The 17,896-nt window shown below is 45.8% G+C and overlaps 1 protein-coding gene across 4 annotated transcripts in view; it reads right to left on the bottom strand.

The window, feature by feature from the left end:
* Positions 1-8,320: 8,320 nt before the first annotated feature.
* LOC123755783 (tRNA modification GTPase GTPBP3, mitochondrial) overlaps positions 8,321-17,896 on the bottom strand; it is a 35,582-nt gene continuing 26,006 nt past the window's right edge. For all 4 annotated transcript variants that reach the window (XM_069300068.1, XM_069300069.1, XM_045738569.2 and 1 more), the window contains 3 exons: positions 12,938-13,161; positions 11,053-11,251; positions 8,321-9,512 (listed from right to left, as the gene is read on the bottom strand). In XM_069300068.1, the coding sequence (XP_069156169.1) occupies positions 8,608-9,512; positions 11,053-11,251; positions 12,938-13,161 (1,328 nt within the window). In that variant the 3' untranslated portion in view covers positions 8,321-8,607. The remainder of the gene's footprint in view (positions 9,513-11,052; positions 11,252-12,937; positions 13,162-17,896) is intronic.

The following is a 17,896-nucleotide window of genomic DNA, read 5'->3' as shown; positions in this document are numbered from 1 at the left end:
CTCTCCGTTGTCTCCTCCTCCTCCTCCTCCTCCTCCTCCTCCTCCTCCTCCTCCTCCTCCGGACCCTGCCCGCCCACCTCTGATCTGTTCTCCCGTTTCCTTCCCTCCGTCTTTGCTCAGTTTACCCATGCCCCCTAACCCTGACTTTGCTGACCCTGATCCCGACCCTGATATTCTTTAACGTGCTCTGTTGGTCTTTCGCCTTTGTTTCTTCCTTGTTCTCTGTTTTTGTCCTTTCTCTTCTCGTCGTTGTCCATTCTTCAATGGAACGTTCGAGGTTATTACGCCAATTTCCTCGAACTCCAACTTCTGGTTTCGCGGTTTTCGCCCCTTTGTGTCTGTCTCCAGGAGCCGATGCTTGGTGCTCGTCCTGGTCGTTTTCGTGACTATTCCTTTCTCTCCCCCCCCCCCAGCCATTGCTGGGGCTTCTAATTCTTCTGCTCTCTTGATTCGGGCTGATGTTCCCTTTGTTCCTTTACTTTTTCCTTCGCCTCTCCATTGTTCTGCTGCTCGTATCTTTGTGGGGAAATGGTACACAGTTTGTTCCATTTATCTCCCCCCGAGTGTCCCGCTCTCTCTTCCTGATTTGAAACACCTCCTAGACTCCTTGCCGGAGCCTGTGCTCCTGCTGGGTGACTTCAATTGTCGTAATTCTCTTTGGGGTGACGTTCTGACGAATACCCGGGGTCGCCTCCTTGAGCCGTTTCTCCTCTCTTCTTCCCTGTCTCTTCTGAATTCTGGTGAGCCCACTCATTTGGACTCTCGAACTCGCACCCTTTCTTGTCTTGATCTTTCTCTCTGCTCTTCTTCTCTTTACTTAGATTTCACATGGCAGGTTCTTGATGACCTCCATGGAAGTGATCATTTCCCCATCCTTGTTTCCTTTTTCTCTTTTCGCCCTTCCCTCTCTTTCCCTAGGTGGCAGTTTGCTAAGGCGGACTGGACCCTATTTTCCCTCAGTGCTACTCTCTCTGACCTCTCCCTTCTGCCCCTCTCTCGCGCTCTCCTCCTTTTTCATGACACTGTCTTCGACGCTGCCCTCCGCTCTATTCCTCGCTCTTCCTCTCGGGGTCCACAGAAGTGCGTTCCCTGGTGGAATGCGGACTGTGCTCGGGCTGTCCGCTGTAAGCGTGCAGCCTGGAAGAAGCACCGCCGTAGGCAGACGACCGATTCTTTTCTTTTCTTTCGGAAAGCGAGTGCGGTGGCCCGTAGGGCCATCCGTACGGCTAAACGTGAATGTTGGGCATCTTATGTCTCGACAATTACGTCCGAAACCCCTCTGGCCCAGATCTGGAAGCGTATCCGCAAGATAGCGGGTAAGTTCGTTCCCGATGTTTCACCGGTCCTTCACCTCCATGATACTCTTGTGGCGGACCCGTTGCAGGTCGCTTCCGAACTGGGTTCCCACTTTTCTTCTGTTAGCTCTGGTCTTCATCTTCCCCAATCTTTCCTTCTTCGTAAACCTGTCCTTGAGTCTCGTCCTTTAGATTTCTGCACTCATCTTCAGCTTCCCTATAATGATCCCTTCTCTCTCTCTGAACTTCGTTCTGCCCTGGCCCTCTGCGGTTCTACGGCGGCGGGCTCCGATGGTATTCATTATGAGATGCTTCGCCATCTCCCTCCGAGCACGTCTCAGTATTTACTGAGTCTGTATAATCGGATCTGGGAGTCGTCGTCAGTCCCTGAGGACTGGCTCGATGCCGTTGTCCTCCCTGTTCGCAAACCGGGGTCTCTGGGTACTTCCCCTAAGGACTTTCGCCCTATTGCTCTCACAAGTTGTGTCTGCAAACTCTTTGCACGTATGGTTAACGTTCGTCTGATGTGGTTCCTGGAACACCATCACCTCCTCTCCCCTTCTCAATTTGGTTTCCGCAAGTGCCGCAGCACGACAGATGTCCTGGTGAACTTGGAGGTCTATATTCGTACTGCTTTTGCTGCGAAGACCTCCGTTGTTGCCGTCCTTTTTGACCTAGAAAAGGCTTACGACACCACTTGGCGTTATCATATCCTATCTCAACTTCATTCTTTTGGCCTTCGTGGTCATCTCCCTCTCTTTCTCCGCAGCTTCCTCTCTCGTCGTTCCTTTCGGGTGCGCCTTGGTACCGCTCTCTCTCCCTCTTTTCAGCAATACGAAGGTGTGCCCCAGGGTAGTGTTCTGAGCACTACTCTTTTTCTGGTTGCCCTCAATGGTCTTCTTTCCTCTCTTCCTTCTGGTGTCTTCTCCGCTCTCTATGTCGATGATCTTACCCTTTGTTGTCAGGATGATGATTCGCCTCTCCTTCAACGCCGGCTTCAACTTGCGATTGATGCCGTGTCGTCTTGGGCCACAGGTCATGGCTTCAAGTTCTCTACTTCTAAGACTTGTGCCATGACTTTTACGCGGAAACGGGTTGTTCTTCGTCCCTCTTTGTCACTTTATGGTCATCCCCTTGAATACAAAGATTCCGCGAAGCTTTTGGGGTTATTCCTTGACACTCGTTTGTCTTGGTCTCCCCATATCTCTTACCTCCGTGTTGAGTGCTCTAAGTCCCTTACTCTCCTTCGGGTCTTGTCCCATACTTCTTGGGGGGCAGATAGGCGCACTCTCCTTGCTTTACATTCCTCTCTCGTCCTGTCTAAGCTCGATTATGGTTGCCCTGCTTACTCGTCTGCTTCTCCTTCTACTCTTCGCCGTCTTGATGCTTTGCACCATACTGGGTTGCGCCTCAGTTCTGGTGCCTTTCGTTCGACTCCCGTCCTTAGCTTGTATGTTGACACTGGCTTCCTGTCTCTCCAGGACCGCCGTGATCGCTACTGTCTTCGCTATCTTGCGCGGTCCTTGCAACATCCTTCCTCTCGCCTCTGTCGTGCTTTAACTTTTACCCCTCCTGCGGTTCCTGTTCCTCTTCACCACCTCCCTCTTTCTGTCCGGTTATCTCGCCTACAGGATTCTCTTTCCGTTCGTATTTCTGATGTTTCTCCTCGTGTTGTTCCTTCTTTGCCCCCGTGGAGGGTCCCTCTTCCGCGGTTTTGTACATCCTTGACTCGTATCACTAAAGCTTTTACCCCTCCTACAGTTCTAAAACGCCTTTTCCTCGAGCACTTTTCTTCTCACTCCCGCTCCGTTTCTGTCTTCACCGATGGGTCTAAGTCAGCGGACGGTGTTGGCTACTCTGTTGTTTTTCCTGATCGCACTTATATGTGTCGCTTGCCTCCGGAGACTAGCATCTTTACAGCGGAACTTTATGCTATTCTCTATGCTCTTCGTCTCCTGCTTTCTCGTTGTCAGTTTTCCTTTGTGGTTGTTGTTGACTCTCGTAGTGCCCTCATGGCTCTCGGGTGCTTTAATCCAGTTCATCCAGTAGTTGTCGAGATCCAGCATTGGCTGTTTCTCGTTCACAGTAAATTTAAGTCGGTTGAGTTTTGTTGGGTTCCCAGCCATATTGGCGTGTTTTTAAATGAGCGTGCGGATGCTGCCGCTAAGGAAGCTGTCCGCTCTTGTCCCATCTCTCGTAAAGGCATTCCGTATTCCGACTTTTACCCGGTTATCCATTCCTCAGTCCTTACCCGTTGGCAGGCTTCTTGGTTGTCTGTTACTGGTAACAAGCTACGTACTCTTAAATGTTGTGTTTCCTCGTGGCCGTCCTCCTTCCACCGTAACCGGCGGTGGGAAACAGCTCTGGCGAGGTTGCGTATTGGCCATGATCCATCAAGTGACCCATGGTCACTTGATGGAGCGCCGCCCTGCTCCTTATTGTCCTAGTTGCATTGTACCTCTTACGGTCGTGCATGTCCTTCTTGAATGTCCTGACTTCCAGGACGAGCGTGTGTCTTGCTTTCCGACCGCCCCTCGCGGTCACCTGTCCCTCGATAGAATTCTTGGTGACTCGGATACTTTTGATATCGTTCGCCTTATGCGTTTTTGTTCTCGTATTGGCATCCTTGGTGATATTTAGCGCCCTCTGATTATTTTGCGTATTTGATGGTGCTACATAGCCTTCCCGGTTTGGTGCCTTCTTTTGATAATTACTTACTTACTTGTCCAATACTGTCAATACTACCAATATTTCACCTCTCCACTTTCCTGAGTATTTGGGTTCTCAGTTTGTACCTTCGGTAGCTGCTGCTTGTAGTCCTATTTTGGAACTCCTTTGCTCTCGTGGTCTCATTTTCATTTTTGGAGGTGGTCAGTAAGAGCTGGAGCATTGCCTCTTGTGGGTCGGACTAGACCTTCTGTGGAGCCAAATTCTGGGTCACAAACACTTCCATCAGCTGGAACTTCTCTGCCTGGTAGGTACTGTTTTCACTCTTCATGGAAGGCATCAGTTTTTCATGGATCATGCTGGCCCTTTTGCAATTAGACCCTTTGATGGGACGGTGGGGGCAAGCAGCTTGTCTCATTTGTCAGCTTCTGGTCCCACAATTTGTGGACTTTTCTGGTCATTTCCCATGACCTGCGGTGGAGTTGGTCAGTTCCTTAGCTCTCTGGGTGTTTGGGTCTTTCCAGGCATTCTTCTTCCCCTTGCTTTCATGGGGTCAACTCTGAGTGGGTGGCTTTCAGTGCGGTCTAAATGACATCACTTTAGTAGGTTTCCTGTCTCCTTCCAGTCACGAAACAGGACTCGCCGGACCTTTGGTTCATCCTTGATCTGTCGAGGTTGAACCAGTTCATTCATGTCCCTAATTCTGGATGACCATCTAGTTCCAGGTCCATCTTGTACTGGAGGCCAATGCTTGAATGATCTCTGAACTTTTGGGTCTCATATTGGCATGTCCTTATATATTGGAGGTTCAAGGATTGGGTAGGTTTTGATGTTGGGCAGCAAGAGTACCACTTTTGGATCCTCCCGTTTGGTCTCAATCTGGCTCCTTGTGTTTTTATGTGACGGCCTCACTTAGCCAGTAACCGGGTTCTTTCCATTCAAAATTTCTATAGGGCCTTAGTGCCTCTTCTTACCAGATCAAACCCCGAGTCATAGGTAAGTTATTCAGAACTGAGTAGTAATAGTCAATCCAACAGGAATGGGGGTTAACAACATTAAACAAAACTATCACCACGTGTACTTCTTAAATATATGCACATTACATATATACAGATCATAACTCTGCAGGTGTCACTTTCACACAAGATACTACAAAAGAACTTCTGTGATCTTCTATCCCGGCAAGTTCACTTCTATCTTCTATTGTACAACACTCAAGGTACCTTCCCTGAGCCTTTCTTCTATGGTACTCACATCAGCGAGTTCACCTTTCACAGTAAATCATTGGCCAGTCCTCCATAGTATCACCATGGACACCATTTCAGAATGCCACTTATACTCTTCAGCAACATGCTGGCTGGCTTTCCCCTAAAGGCTTTACTTATAACAAGCCTTAACTTAGAGGATAGATGGACATTAATTCCATCTAGTAATTCAACTAGGCCATCCCAGTATTGGTCCAATCACCAATACTGCACTGCTTATCACACAATTCAGTCTACACTGATGCAGTCCACTTGTTCCCACTGGAACAAGTCTTGAGTTCAGGACTGCCCTGGGTGAACTGACTCTTGTCAACCAAGGTACCATCCACATCACTTCTGAGGAGTAAAAAGTGTATAGTAAGAAGAAAACTACACAGGTGTCGGTAAGATCACAGCCTTCCACCAGGAAACAGAAAATGGGGTCGGGTGCGCTCAGATAGCATTGACATCGTCACAGTTTAGCTCATGGGTCATGGTGACCTGTCTTCAGTTGCTTGGTGTTTGGGTGTTGGCCTACCTCGACAACTGCCTGGTGTGGACTGCCAGTCAGCCCACATGTCTGCTAGCCAGAAATCGCTCTTTTTCCCAGCTCACCGGTTCAGATTCCTGGTGAACTGGAGAAAGTCACAGATGGTTCCATCTCAGGTTTGGACTTGGCTGGAGCTCATTTGGGATTCTCAGTCAGCATCACTCTTCTTACCTTCAACGGCCTTGACCTTGACCTGGCTGCAGCACCGCCATCTGTTGATGTTGCGACAACCACGGGGTTACTCGGTAGTTGCTCATGCGGTTGTGCGGTAGCCTGAACTTTGCCAGCATATTTTTTTGCCACAACAATGTAGCTTTGGCAGCTGTTGTGTTATCTTTAGTTCAGTCCCTTTTGCCACTGCTGTGATTGTTGGGTGTGGGACTCGTTGATCCTTCGCCAGCTTCCTCTTTGGGCTTTTCAGGGTTTAGTTTCCTAGCGCCTTCCTCTGCCCTCACTCATTGTCTTCATGGATGCCGCAGCTCTTGATTAGGGCTTTGTGACCAGTGCTCACCAAGGAGGCCAGGGTCATTGGTCTCCTCTCCTTCGTTGGGTTCACAGAACAGTTTGGGTGTTTATGGCTGTGTGGCATGTGCTGCAGAGCTGGACGCTTTGAGTAGTTCTTTTGCTGTGTTCTCAGAGTTTGATTCTTAATGCTGTCCACGTCCTGGCAGTGTTCATTGTTCTCATGGACAGTCTGTCCCATTTCCAAGGTGTAGACCGTCAGTGATGTCTTCTTTCTTTGGCTTTGCATGACGTGTACACACCGTGAGGTGGAGCTCTTTGCATCGGCATGGAATCTGTACCTTCCTTTGTATGTGGCTCAGTTCCTCAATCGTGAGGCTCTCACAGTGGATGCCTATCGGCTGGACTAGTTGCGGTGTGGGTTTTAATACCTCTTTCCTCTAGTCTGTCTGTTGCTCTGGATCCTGACCAGATTGGAGTCTTACCAGGAAAGAGTGGTCCTTCTGGCTCCTTGGTGGCTGGATAAACCATAGTTTTGGGCACTGCTTGCTCAGTGTCCAAACCCAGGTATTTTTCTACGACACTGCCTCTATCAGAAGGAAAGCACATTGACAAATTTTGCTCATTCTACCTTCTCCTTGGCTCTTCAGATTTGGTCTTTTTGATACGTCTTTATTGCCATCTTTATGGCGAGGATGTAGCTTCTTTGATAAGTGTCCCTTCTGCATTGCTCTTCTCAGCAACAGTACGAGATTTTGTGTTGCTCCTTTCACTATCATTGTTGTTCATCAGTTTCCGAGCATGTGGTGCTCTCCTTGGCTTTTTCTTGATCGGCGCCTCATACCAAATACTATTGCCTCATATTGTGAAGTACTGGTGGAGCCACTGCAACTTGCATTCAGTGTTGATATTACCTTGGAACCATTTTGCATGTTGTTTCGTGCCTTGTTTTACCCCCAGCCTACTTGTACATCACATGAGCCTGCATGGTCTTTGGACCATGTTCTTTCCTCTTCTTGTTTCAAGGTGTCCCCCTCAGTCCATTATTTTTCTTCAAGAGTTTTGTTTTTGGTTTATTTTGCCTAGGGTTGCCGGGTCAGGGAGCTTCATGCTCTCCTACGGGAGAAAGTTTCTGTTCTTTTGGCCCTGGTGGGCATTTTGATCATTTGCTGCCAGCTCTTTTTATGGTGAAGAATGAGTTGGTTGGCTTCTTGAGGGGTCCTTTGGTTACTGATGTTTGCTTGGTTTGGTCAGGGGTGAATCTTTTGTGTCCAAGTGATGGCGCTTCGTCACTACCTTCATACCACCGACTCTGCTTCGGTGGATGCTTTGTTGGTTGATCCTGTTTCTTAGGTTTTCTGTTCCAAGGCTCACTAGCTGGCCTAAGGTCCACCCTTATGCCCATGATGTTTGGAAGTATTTGGTGAATGTTCCCGGGCCTCAGCATCCTTGTATTGGCCTCGGGTCATGTCTCTCGTCCTGGTGTCTATTCGTAGTGACTCCCGAGGTGCTCCTTCCTCTGTGGTAAGATTCCATGTTCTTTTCCAAGGGTGGTTAGCTCCAGGGAGCCACTTTGGGCTCACCCAGAAAACCAGCATTGAATGTAATGAAGCGACAATTTCTGGGCGAGCCCTGGAGGCTCTCTTATTCTCTCCTCCCTTCCAAGTCAACGGGTAGGTGTTTACATCCACTCCTGAACTGACAGCTCAGACCCTGGCAGGTGGTGAGCCACTTTTCCCCCTAATGAGTAAGGGAGGTTGAATGAGGGAATTCAATCCTTTGTTTATATAGTTGGAGGGGTTCATTAGGCAGGTTTCGGGGCTTCGGTCTCTTGAACCCAACAGTGGCTTGTTTTGACTTTCTGGTTTTTCTTTCTTTCTTTCTTTCTTTCTTTCTTTCCTGACTTTCTCACAGAGCCCCCTGCACCTCTGTGAGGGGGAGGGGCAGGTTCTATTCCTGGTCCCTGGTAGGCCTAAAAAAAAAAAAACATGCATTCTGGTAAATGGGAATCATCTCAGTGTATAGGCTCAGGGAGCCACTGGGGCTTGCCCAGAAATTGGAGTTTCATTACATTCAACGGGTTAATTATATTCTGGACTAGGGTCAGATTTACTCTCCTCAAGATGAGGCATAAACAAGTTAACCTTCCACTGCATCATTGCCTCTGATCCATCAACCCCTAGAATGGTATTGTTGACAAAGTACCAAAAGAAGACACCAAGCCCAGAAGACTACTCAAGCCATCCATACAAGCAAGTATGTTCTGAAAATGTGTCCCACATACTGCAACTCCTACTAAAAATTTTAATTTCATTTATTTAAGATATAAAAATTTTATGTATTTAATATATACAATTATGTATAGAAGCCATATTTTATAAATAATATTTTATTTTCCAATACAAAAAGAGGAAAATATATGATCAAGGACATCCTCAGTAGTAATGTGTCCAGTGATGTGACCGAGGCTTGTAGCTGCTCTGTGAAGATAATGGGCAGCCACCACCATAGTTTCCTCCGAGTGTAGTAAGCTTAGAGATTCACCATCAATTATTTCAACTGAAGAGACATTATTTGATATATCCCTGCTAGAGTCCTCGAGAACTTTCATGCCTTTACCTGAAAATGGTGACTGATGATGCAAAGTCTCTGTTTGTAGCTCAAAAATATTTGATATCCTCACTGAACCTGTTACATCCTCAGTCCTTGCACTTTCACTTTGTGGACATATTACATACTTGAGAGCTTTTAGACATGCTGAAATATGAGTTCTGTGTCTTGCTGTAGTCAATGTGGGATTTTCAGCAGTTCCTACTTCACACATACATGCACAAAGATCTGTTAACTTCTGGAGTGCAGAACCAAACCCTTCCTGTGTTTTAAGAGAAAGCAAAAGGCAAGAATCTTTCAGAACCCTTACAAGCATGTGTCTATCTTGTTCGCATTCAATAAGGTCTATTTTATTAATCAAAGTAACATAATTTTTCTTTTGCATCCACTGTAACAATGCACCATCAGGAAGATTATCACTCTCACAATCATAAATCCCAATTTCTTTGAAATAGTTAATCAGAAACTTGTTCCAGTCAAAGTCAACCTTTTTAACTTGAGATAAAATTTCCAGTGCATCAAGAATAATCACAGCAATGTCAGCACAATGGGCCCTTGCCAGTGCTCTTCTTACTCCCTCTGCCTCAACACTGTCTTTGGTTTCTCGAAGACCTGCCGTGTCACTGACGACGACTGGGTAGCCTCCAAGATCAAGAGAAGTTTCAACCACATCCCGTGTTGTACCTGCAACAATTCAGCATTGTGTGTTTTAGCCAAAATGTTATTTTTTACAGGCATATGGTAACCAAAGCTGACTTATCCAGTCATTAAAGTCACTGTGAAGAATATTATTTGAAATGACAACACTTCACAAATTTGACATGTTATTTAAACTACACTTTCACATGACACACGCCTGTGAAATTAGCTTTTCTCATCCTCAAGCTCTTTACTTCACTTATATATGCCCTAGGTAAGAGTAACTACAAATAGCTGGAGGGACTTAACTAGGCCGCATTTTTTTACCAATACTGTATGTGTATCCAAGACAAAGTCTTTCCCAAAACAGACAGATACAAACTTGGAAGTTCACTCCGTACTGTATGCAGGACTTGAAAATTTACGCTACAAATATAAAAATATGCATCTCTAAGTTTGTATCTTTTGTGATTATATATGAAATGGGTCATATGCAGGTATGGGGTTATATATGGGACATAGGTGATATAAAAATTAAGCCAATGTTTAAGAGGGACTGAAGGTTTATGTTGGACTGTGGCTAAAAACATCATGGTGTAACTTAAAAAGATCTTAATCTTAAAAAGAATCCCTTGGGTACTAGAGGGACTGCATTTAAAAGAGGTTATAATAATTTACAAGGCAGTAGGGGTTTTATAAGGTACAGTACTGTACTTTGGTTACATGAAGGTCTGGGATTATGTAAGGGACTGAAGTTGTATGTAAGGCTGAGGTTACAGGAGGCAAGAATTATTCAAAAGTTGGAAACATATAAAGAATGGATTATACAGTGGACTTCAGATATTAGATTTTCAGAGGCACTGCGACTATAGTAATTATATTAGAGGTGAGGAAATATATAAAAGCCTGAGGATGCACTGAACATTGAGGTTTTAAGAGGGAATGGCATTATATACAGAAGATGAGTTATAGTGTACGTGGTAAGATAAGGTTTTACAGCTTTTGGACTCCTCATTCTTGATCAACATGTTGAAAAGTACTTCAAGTGAAATTTCTATGGCAATTTAAATTTGGATGAAAATCTTAAAATTGCTAATGCATGGTATTCAGGCATTTTCATTGAGCCACAAAAGTTGCTTAATTAATTAAGTTACTTTTGCAAAATATTTATTTTATTATGTATATTTTAGCAAAGAAACCTAACCTAGGTTGCACGAGAGATTGTTATTATACGAGGGACTACGGTCATATATACAACTGTAATTTCTTTCATACTGATACATCTTTGTAGCAACACACAATTCCTGCCTTGGATGATTTTTTTTTTTTCACATTCAGTGCCCCAAACATCCTCATATTGTGTGTGGTCATCAATAACAAACTTATGCCAACTTGGTGTCTTCTATCTAGGAGCAGTTGTATATGTTCTCTTCTTTAAGTTCTTACAAGAATAGATACAAATTTATTATATTATTATGATGAGGTAAATACTGTATGAGAATAATACAAGTGGGACAAATTGGGTAATGGTTGAAATAAGGTACATTAAAGAAAGAAATTATAGATATATTGTATGGTTCTTAACCTGGAATAGGGGAGACAATGGCTGTTGGCTGCCGAGTCAGCGTATTCAAGAAGCTGCTCTTGCCCACATTTGGTCTGCCGAGGATGGCAAGATGCACCCCACTCCTGAGCCTTTCTCCTCGCCGTTCATCCAACAGATGACATTCCAAGTCTTCAATAAGTTTAAGAATTTTGGCTTCAATATCTGCAACCACACCTTCCTGACAAAATATATACTTGTGTATATATATATATATTTCTTAAATTAAAATAATTTTGCACAAATAATATACAGTGCATTGTACAGTCTTAAGTAATATACAGAATTTTATCATAGTATAAGATAATTTTAAATTAAACTTTTGGTAAATTTTCAGTATTCAATTTTTTTTAATCCCTAAAATTAAAATTGCTTTTAATGATTGTGGACCATTATCATTAACACAATTGACTTGATAATGGTCCAGGATGGACCGAAACATCATCGTCTGCTCATCTTCTGGTGTGTAGTTTGGTCATCATATCTTCAGTTGCGTTATTGTGACTCATCGTCTGCAAAATTGTTTTTATTACCTGATCATAATAATGATGGTAAGTTGCCACTACTGTATACTGTACATCATTTCTAAATAAAAATCAAATTGCTAATTTTAAATTTCAGATACAAGTACCCAGATATAAGTATTGTAAACAATAAACCTTTTGATGCCACTCATAAATTTTAAGCTCCCTACACAAGCCTCTTGATGAATGAAGTGCTTAAGTAACTGGGTTACAATCTTCATCATATAGTAACACAGTATAGTAGTCTACGTTCTTAACTTGCAATCGAGGATTCCGGGTTTGATCCCCGGGCGGGACAGAAATAGTTGGGCATGTTTCCTTTCACCTAATGCTTCTGTTCACCTAGCAGTAAATAGGTATCTTGGAGTTTGGCAACTGTTGTGGGGTTGCATCCTGAGAAACATCAGTAATTCAACATTGGGGACCTCGATACAAGCTTAAAGTACATACACACACAGGCTGCCTGCCCTGACAATGGGAATTAATAAGAGATGACAATGCAAGAGTTCCCCAAATGTTTAGCAACAAATGAGTAAGCACCATTGTCCATGTAATATGCTGTAAATACGAGGTCACTTAGAACACACTGTTGACGAGTAAAAATGAGCTGTTACTAGGAAGGGGAAACTCTTGAGTATTAAATATGAGAAGTTACCCAGAAAGGAAACTCGCAGGAATTTAATACAAGAAGTTACACAAAAGGGAAACTTTTGGGAAGTTAATACAAAAAGTTATTCAGAAGGATAACTTCTGAGTAGTCAATACTGCATGAGTTTACCTGAAAAACTGAATAGAAAACCACAACCTGACCTAACCGTCTTAGTTTTTGAAGATAATAATTTTATTGCTTCTTAATTACAATTAATACTTAACCTAAAGCTATATTGATATTACAGTTTTATAAAACTAATAAAACAAAACTAAAATATAACAATAAATTGTAAAGTAACTCAGGATATTTTAAAATATTGTATAAAATCTATATTGTTTAATAAACCTGAAAAAGAAATTCCTGATATTTAAAACTTGTGTATTGCAAATTGAAGTTGAAATCTTCATTCTAAAATACTGAGTGTCTTAACAGAAAACGAGAAGAATTAAATTGGGGGAGGGAGTTGGGTAAATGTAACAGCCCCATAAGTGCAATTATGCACTGTTTATGACAGTTAGAAAGTGTACTTATTACACTTAGTATTAAATCGTAGTGTCAATTCGGAGGATGGGTTGGAGAAATGACACAGAAAGTGACTATTGCAACAAAACCAAAATTTACCAACAAGAGATCAGCTAAATTATAAATAGAAAATCATTTGGTTGATTTTAATTGTAGTGTAAATTCTTACCTCTATATTTTCATCTTCACTAAAATCAATATAAGCTTCGAGGCCAGCTCGACACTGCAACAGAGTTCGTCTCCAGCCATTGTAGAGGTGAGCAAGTGAACCCGACATCTGTTGGAGAGCCTGTCTACGTTGGGCCTCAGTTTCTGCATGTATAAGATCTCCCAATCCCTCCACAGAAGTCAAATCCAACTTGCCATGATAAAATGCTCTTTTTGTAAAATCACCTGAAAATTATTAATATACAATACAGTACTTATGTAACTACAAAATTAAAAAGTGACTTAAAATCCACTCTTTGTATTATATATTTGTGAAAATAAAATTCTTGAATCAGAGGAATTCTTCTCTGTAAGAAAAGAAGAATGTTCAAATATACAGAAGATTGACACGTGTATTTATTAAAACAGATAAGTTCCAGCCCATCCTCCTGTTTTGGTAGTACTTATAGGAAGGATGAGGACCATAGTACATATGCCCACGTACAATCCAATAAGAAAGTAGAAATCAGTACTATTGAATTTGAACAAAATGGAAAATGATTTTCTTATGTTGTAAAGACAAACTAAGCTAACCTAGCCTTCCTAGGCCTAATACACACTCTGGGGCCTAATATAGTACATACGTGTGCAGTACTAGGCCTAGGAATATTTCAGTTTGTTTTTTAACTTTTTTTTGGACTAAAAATGAAAAGTAAAAAACCAGCGTTGAATGTAATGAAACGCCATTTTCTGGGTGAGTCCCGGAGGCTCCCCGGAGCTATCCCAGCCTGATATGCTAATGTCAGACTTTGGCATCAGTCATGTGTATGGAGTTCTTAGGCCTACCGGGGACCACGGCCAGAACCGGGCCCCCTCAGAGAGGCAAGGGGAGCAATGGCCTATAGAAGCCCCCGTGTAGTTGGAAGCATTCTATGTCTGCCATCGACCGGAACAGGCACCCAGAAAGGTAAGCGCCCCAAAACAAACCCCTATTCTGGTTAAAATTGCTACCTAAAACCGAACTAGTGGATAGAACTCCCCAACCGAAAACAAGCAAACTAGTGTGACGTCACACACTGCTGCGCCGCTGTCTGCGAAGCTCCCCCCTCCCCGGGAGGGGGAAGGGGGAGCCCCAGACGCCCCGCGCCGGCTACCCACACCTCAGTTCTTGAGGCTGGATGTCAAAAACGCGAAAAACCGCCGACCGGAGGGAGGGAGGGATGCCGGGGAGCCTCCGGGACTCACCCAGAAAATGGCGTTTCATTACATTCAACGCTGGTTTTCTGGGGGGAGCCCCGTCGGCTCCCCGGAGCTAACTACCCACAGACAGAAAAAGAGGGACTTACCCGGGAGGCGGTCGTCGCTCACCCCTCAACTCGAAGCCGAGACAACTGGCTGCAACCGCCGACCCAAAGCAACACAGGCCCGACGAGGCCCAGGGACATTCACAAGGTAACGAGCAGCCAGGACCCTGTTCGACCGCCAAAATCCCCGCGCCCGAATATCAGACCAAGACATATTCCCAAAGACGGCAGCAAGAGCCGCGAACTTACGAACGTCATGGGCACGGGGATAGACCGCAGGCTGGCTGGACCTAATAACCCTGCGGACGACCTGAGAGACCCGAACCCGCGAACAGGGAAGAAGGGAAACCGGATCAACCCACAGCGCGTCCCCGGACACAGAAGCTGTGGCGCGCAAATAACGGCGAAGCGCCGCAACCGGACACAAAACATGATGCACCCCCGGCCTGACCAACCAAGCATCAACCACCCATGGACCCCTCCGGAACGCAGCAGTCTCATTCTTCGCCAGAAAAGAAGGAGACGGCTGCAAACGAACAAAACTATCACCACGACCAAAAGAGCAGAAACCCCTGCGCCGGAGGAGAGCATGAAGCTCCCCTACCCGACCCCCAGAGGCCAAAGCCAACAAGAAAAGTGCCTTGGAAAAACAATCCTGGACCGAAGGGGCCACAACGAAACGAGGAGATGAAAGGAAAGCGAGCACTCTGTCCAAAGACCAGGATGGCTCAGGCGACGCATGAGCAGGCCGGAGGTGAACAATGCACGAGACAGCTTGCGAAACGGCGCAGACGTAACATCGATACCGAAAGCAAGCTGAAGCGGCTCCGCCAGCGCCGCACGATACGAAGCGACAGTGTTAGGCATAAGATGACGGTCCTGAAACAACCACGAGAGGAAGGACAAGACCACCCGAACAGACAAGGAGCTAACACGACGAAGACGCAAAAAGAAACGGAAGGACCGCCAGGAAACTTCATACTGCCGCCGAGAAGAAGCCTTCAGGTGGGACACCAACAAGGAGGCCACCTGATCACCATAGAGATGATGATAGACTCGAGTCAAAAAAACCATACGCGAAGACTCGAGGAGAAGATCGAACCAGCAACGTGACGTACCGGCCCGATCTGCTGAAAGAAGCGGAGCCGCGGGAAAACCCTCGGGTTCGGACACCGAGCAACCAGCGCCTGAAACCAAGGCTGCGCCGGCCACCAAGGGGCCAGAAGGACAACTCTCCCCCAGTAAGTCTCTAAGCGAGTCAGGACCTGGAGCAACAGCCGAACCGGGGGAAGAGGTACAGGAACCCCCACCTCGACCAGTCTAGCCGAAAGGCATCGACCCCGACGGCCTCGCAATCGGGGAAGGGCGCCGCATAAACGGGAAGACGCCGCGACCACGCCGACGCGAAGAGGTCCACTTCGGGGCGCCCGAACGTCTGGCAAAGCCAACGGAAGGACTCGTCGTCGACCGTCCACTCCGTGGAGAGGGGAACGAAGCGAGACAGGGCATCGGCCAAGACGTTGGACACGCCCCGTACGTGAACCGCCAGGAGAGCCAAACCCCGAGAACTCAGCAGACGAGTCACCCGAAGCGACCAACCCCAAAGCGACAAGGACCGCATCGAACCCCCGCGGTTCAGGCAATGAACCATCGGAGAGCAGTCCGAATGGAGCCGAATCGTCGATCCGCGGGCCACCCGAATCCTCCCCAGAGCAAACCACACCGCCGCGAACTCCCGCACCGTACTGTGAGCTCGACGGAAGGACGGATCCCAACGCCCCTGGCCGGCCTGGTGAGCACTGGTCACAAAACCCCAGCCGAGAGACGACGCATCCGTGTACACATCGAGCGAGGGCTCGGGTAGGCGCCAAGGCACTGAACCCCGAAAAACCCGAAGAGGAAGCCGGTGACGCAGCAACCGACGCAAGTCCCCCGGGGGTCGGACTCTGCGATCGCGAGAGAGGCGGAAGGGGGAACCCCGAAGGAACCAGAACAGCCGTCGAAGCCAAACCCGACCCGGCGGGTAGACCACCATCGCGAAGTTCAGGCTCCCGCACAGCCCCTCGAGCAACCGCCGGGTGACCCGAGGGCCCTCCAGAAACAGACGAAGGCGGGACCGCAGCCGCAGGAGAGACTCCGGAGGGAGAGAAAGAGGCGGTTCGAGACTCCCACACGAGACCCAGCCAAGTCCGAACCTGAGAGGGAACCAGATGGGACTTCCTCCAGTTCACCAAGAACCCGAACCCGGCGAGCTGGGAAAGAACCAAATCCCTGGCTAGCAAGCAAGCTGACTGGCTGGGAGCCCAAACCAGCCAGTCGTCGAGGTAGGCCAACACCCGAACACCTAGGAGACGCAAACGAGCCACCACAACCCGTGCAAGGCGTGTGAACACGCGAGGTGCCAGGTTCAACCCGAACGGGAGACAACGAAAGCGGTAACTCAGACGCCCCACTACAAAACCGAGCCAGTCCCTGAACCGCGGATGAATCGGGACATGCCAATAAGCGTCCCGGAGGTCCAGGGACACCATCCAAGCTCCCGGCTCCAAGAGGAGCCGAACCTGAGACAGCGTACAGTATCCACTCAATTTAACAGCCTATATGGGGCTGAGCCCAAGTCGTTATTTACGGAGCTCCGTTATTTCCGACGTTAAGTCGGGTCGGGTAATTTTTCAAGTAACATTCAGGTAGGATATATTTTATACTGTATAACTAAAATTAAATAAAGTTCATTGTGTAATTGCATTCCAATTTAGTGCACGGCCGACGATTAAGCCAGTTGCTGGCTGCTGCATGGATGATGTGTAAACACGCTCTGATCAAGTCCAGATGGGTGGGAAAAAATTGATTCATTCCTTTGTATTGAAAAATATTTCATGTATCAATCAGCGAGTTAATATTGTCTTAATAAAATTTTAGAGATGTGTTTTGATTTACCCTGAACAGTGCAGGTAATGTATTTTTAATGTTACGACACAGGCTGTGGCGGCCATGCCATAACAATGGCGATCGAGCCTTGTCACTGAGAGCTAGCCAAGACGAAATATTTTGAGCTCACCTTTTCTCTGCTGATGATAGAATATACATTTGCAGAGACTAATATGTAGCTTTTGTTGAAAAAAAACAACTAATATCTTGTAATACTATAATAAAATTGGTAAATTGACTGACTTTTAATGTTACAACACACGCTGTGGCGGCCATGCCATAACAATGGCGATCGAGCCTTGTCACTGAGAGCTAGCCAAGACGAAATATTTTGAGCTCACCTTTTCTCTGCTGACGATAGAATATACATTTGCAGAGACTAATATGTAGCTTTTGTTGAAAAAAAACAATTAATATCTTGTAATACTATAATAAAATTGGTAAATTGACTTACTTTTAATGAAGCTGAAGATTACGAAGCTGTGAAGATTACGTCATCCTCTGCAGCGCTTGTTTTATATTGTTTATGTTGTATACAGGGTACATACTGTATGTACACTTATTTTCAGGCATATTTTAATAGAGTATCCTTCTGTTTCTTGATGTCACTTACTGTACTTTTCCCGATGTTAAACTCTGCTGCTGGTCGTGCATGAGAATATCCTTTATCAAGTTTCTTAATTAACTCCAGCTTCTGTGCAACCGTCAGGCGCTTCCTTTGGGTAACTTTTGGCATTTTGTAAATTAAA

Source organism: Procambarus clarkii, chromosome 43, assembly GCF_040958095.1.
Source record: "Procambarus clarkii isolate CNS0578487 chromosome 43, FALCON_Pclarkii_2.0, whole genome shotgun sequence".
NCBI lineage: Eukaryota > Metazoa > Arthropoda > Malacostraca > Decapoda > Cambaridae > Procambarus > Procambarus clarkii.
Note: the sequence above shows the minus strand (reverse complement) of the source record. Positions and strands in the feature narration are given on the sequence as shown.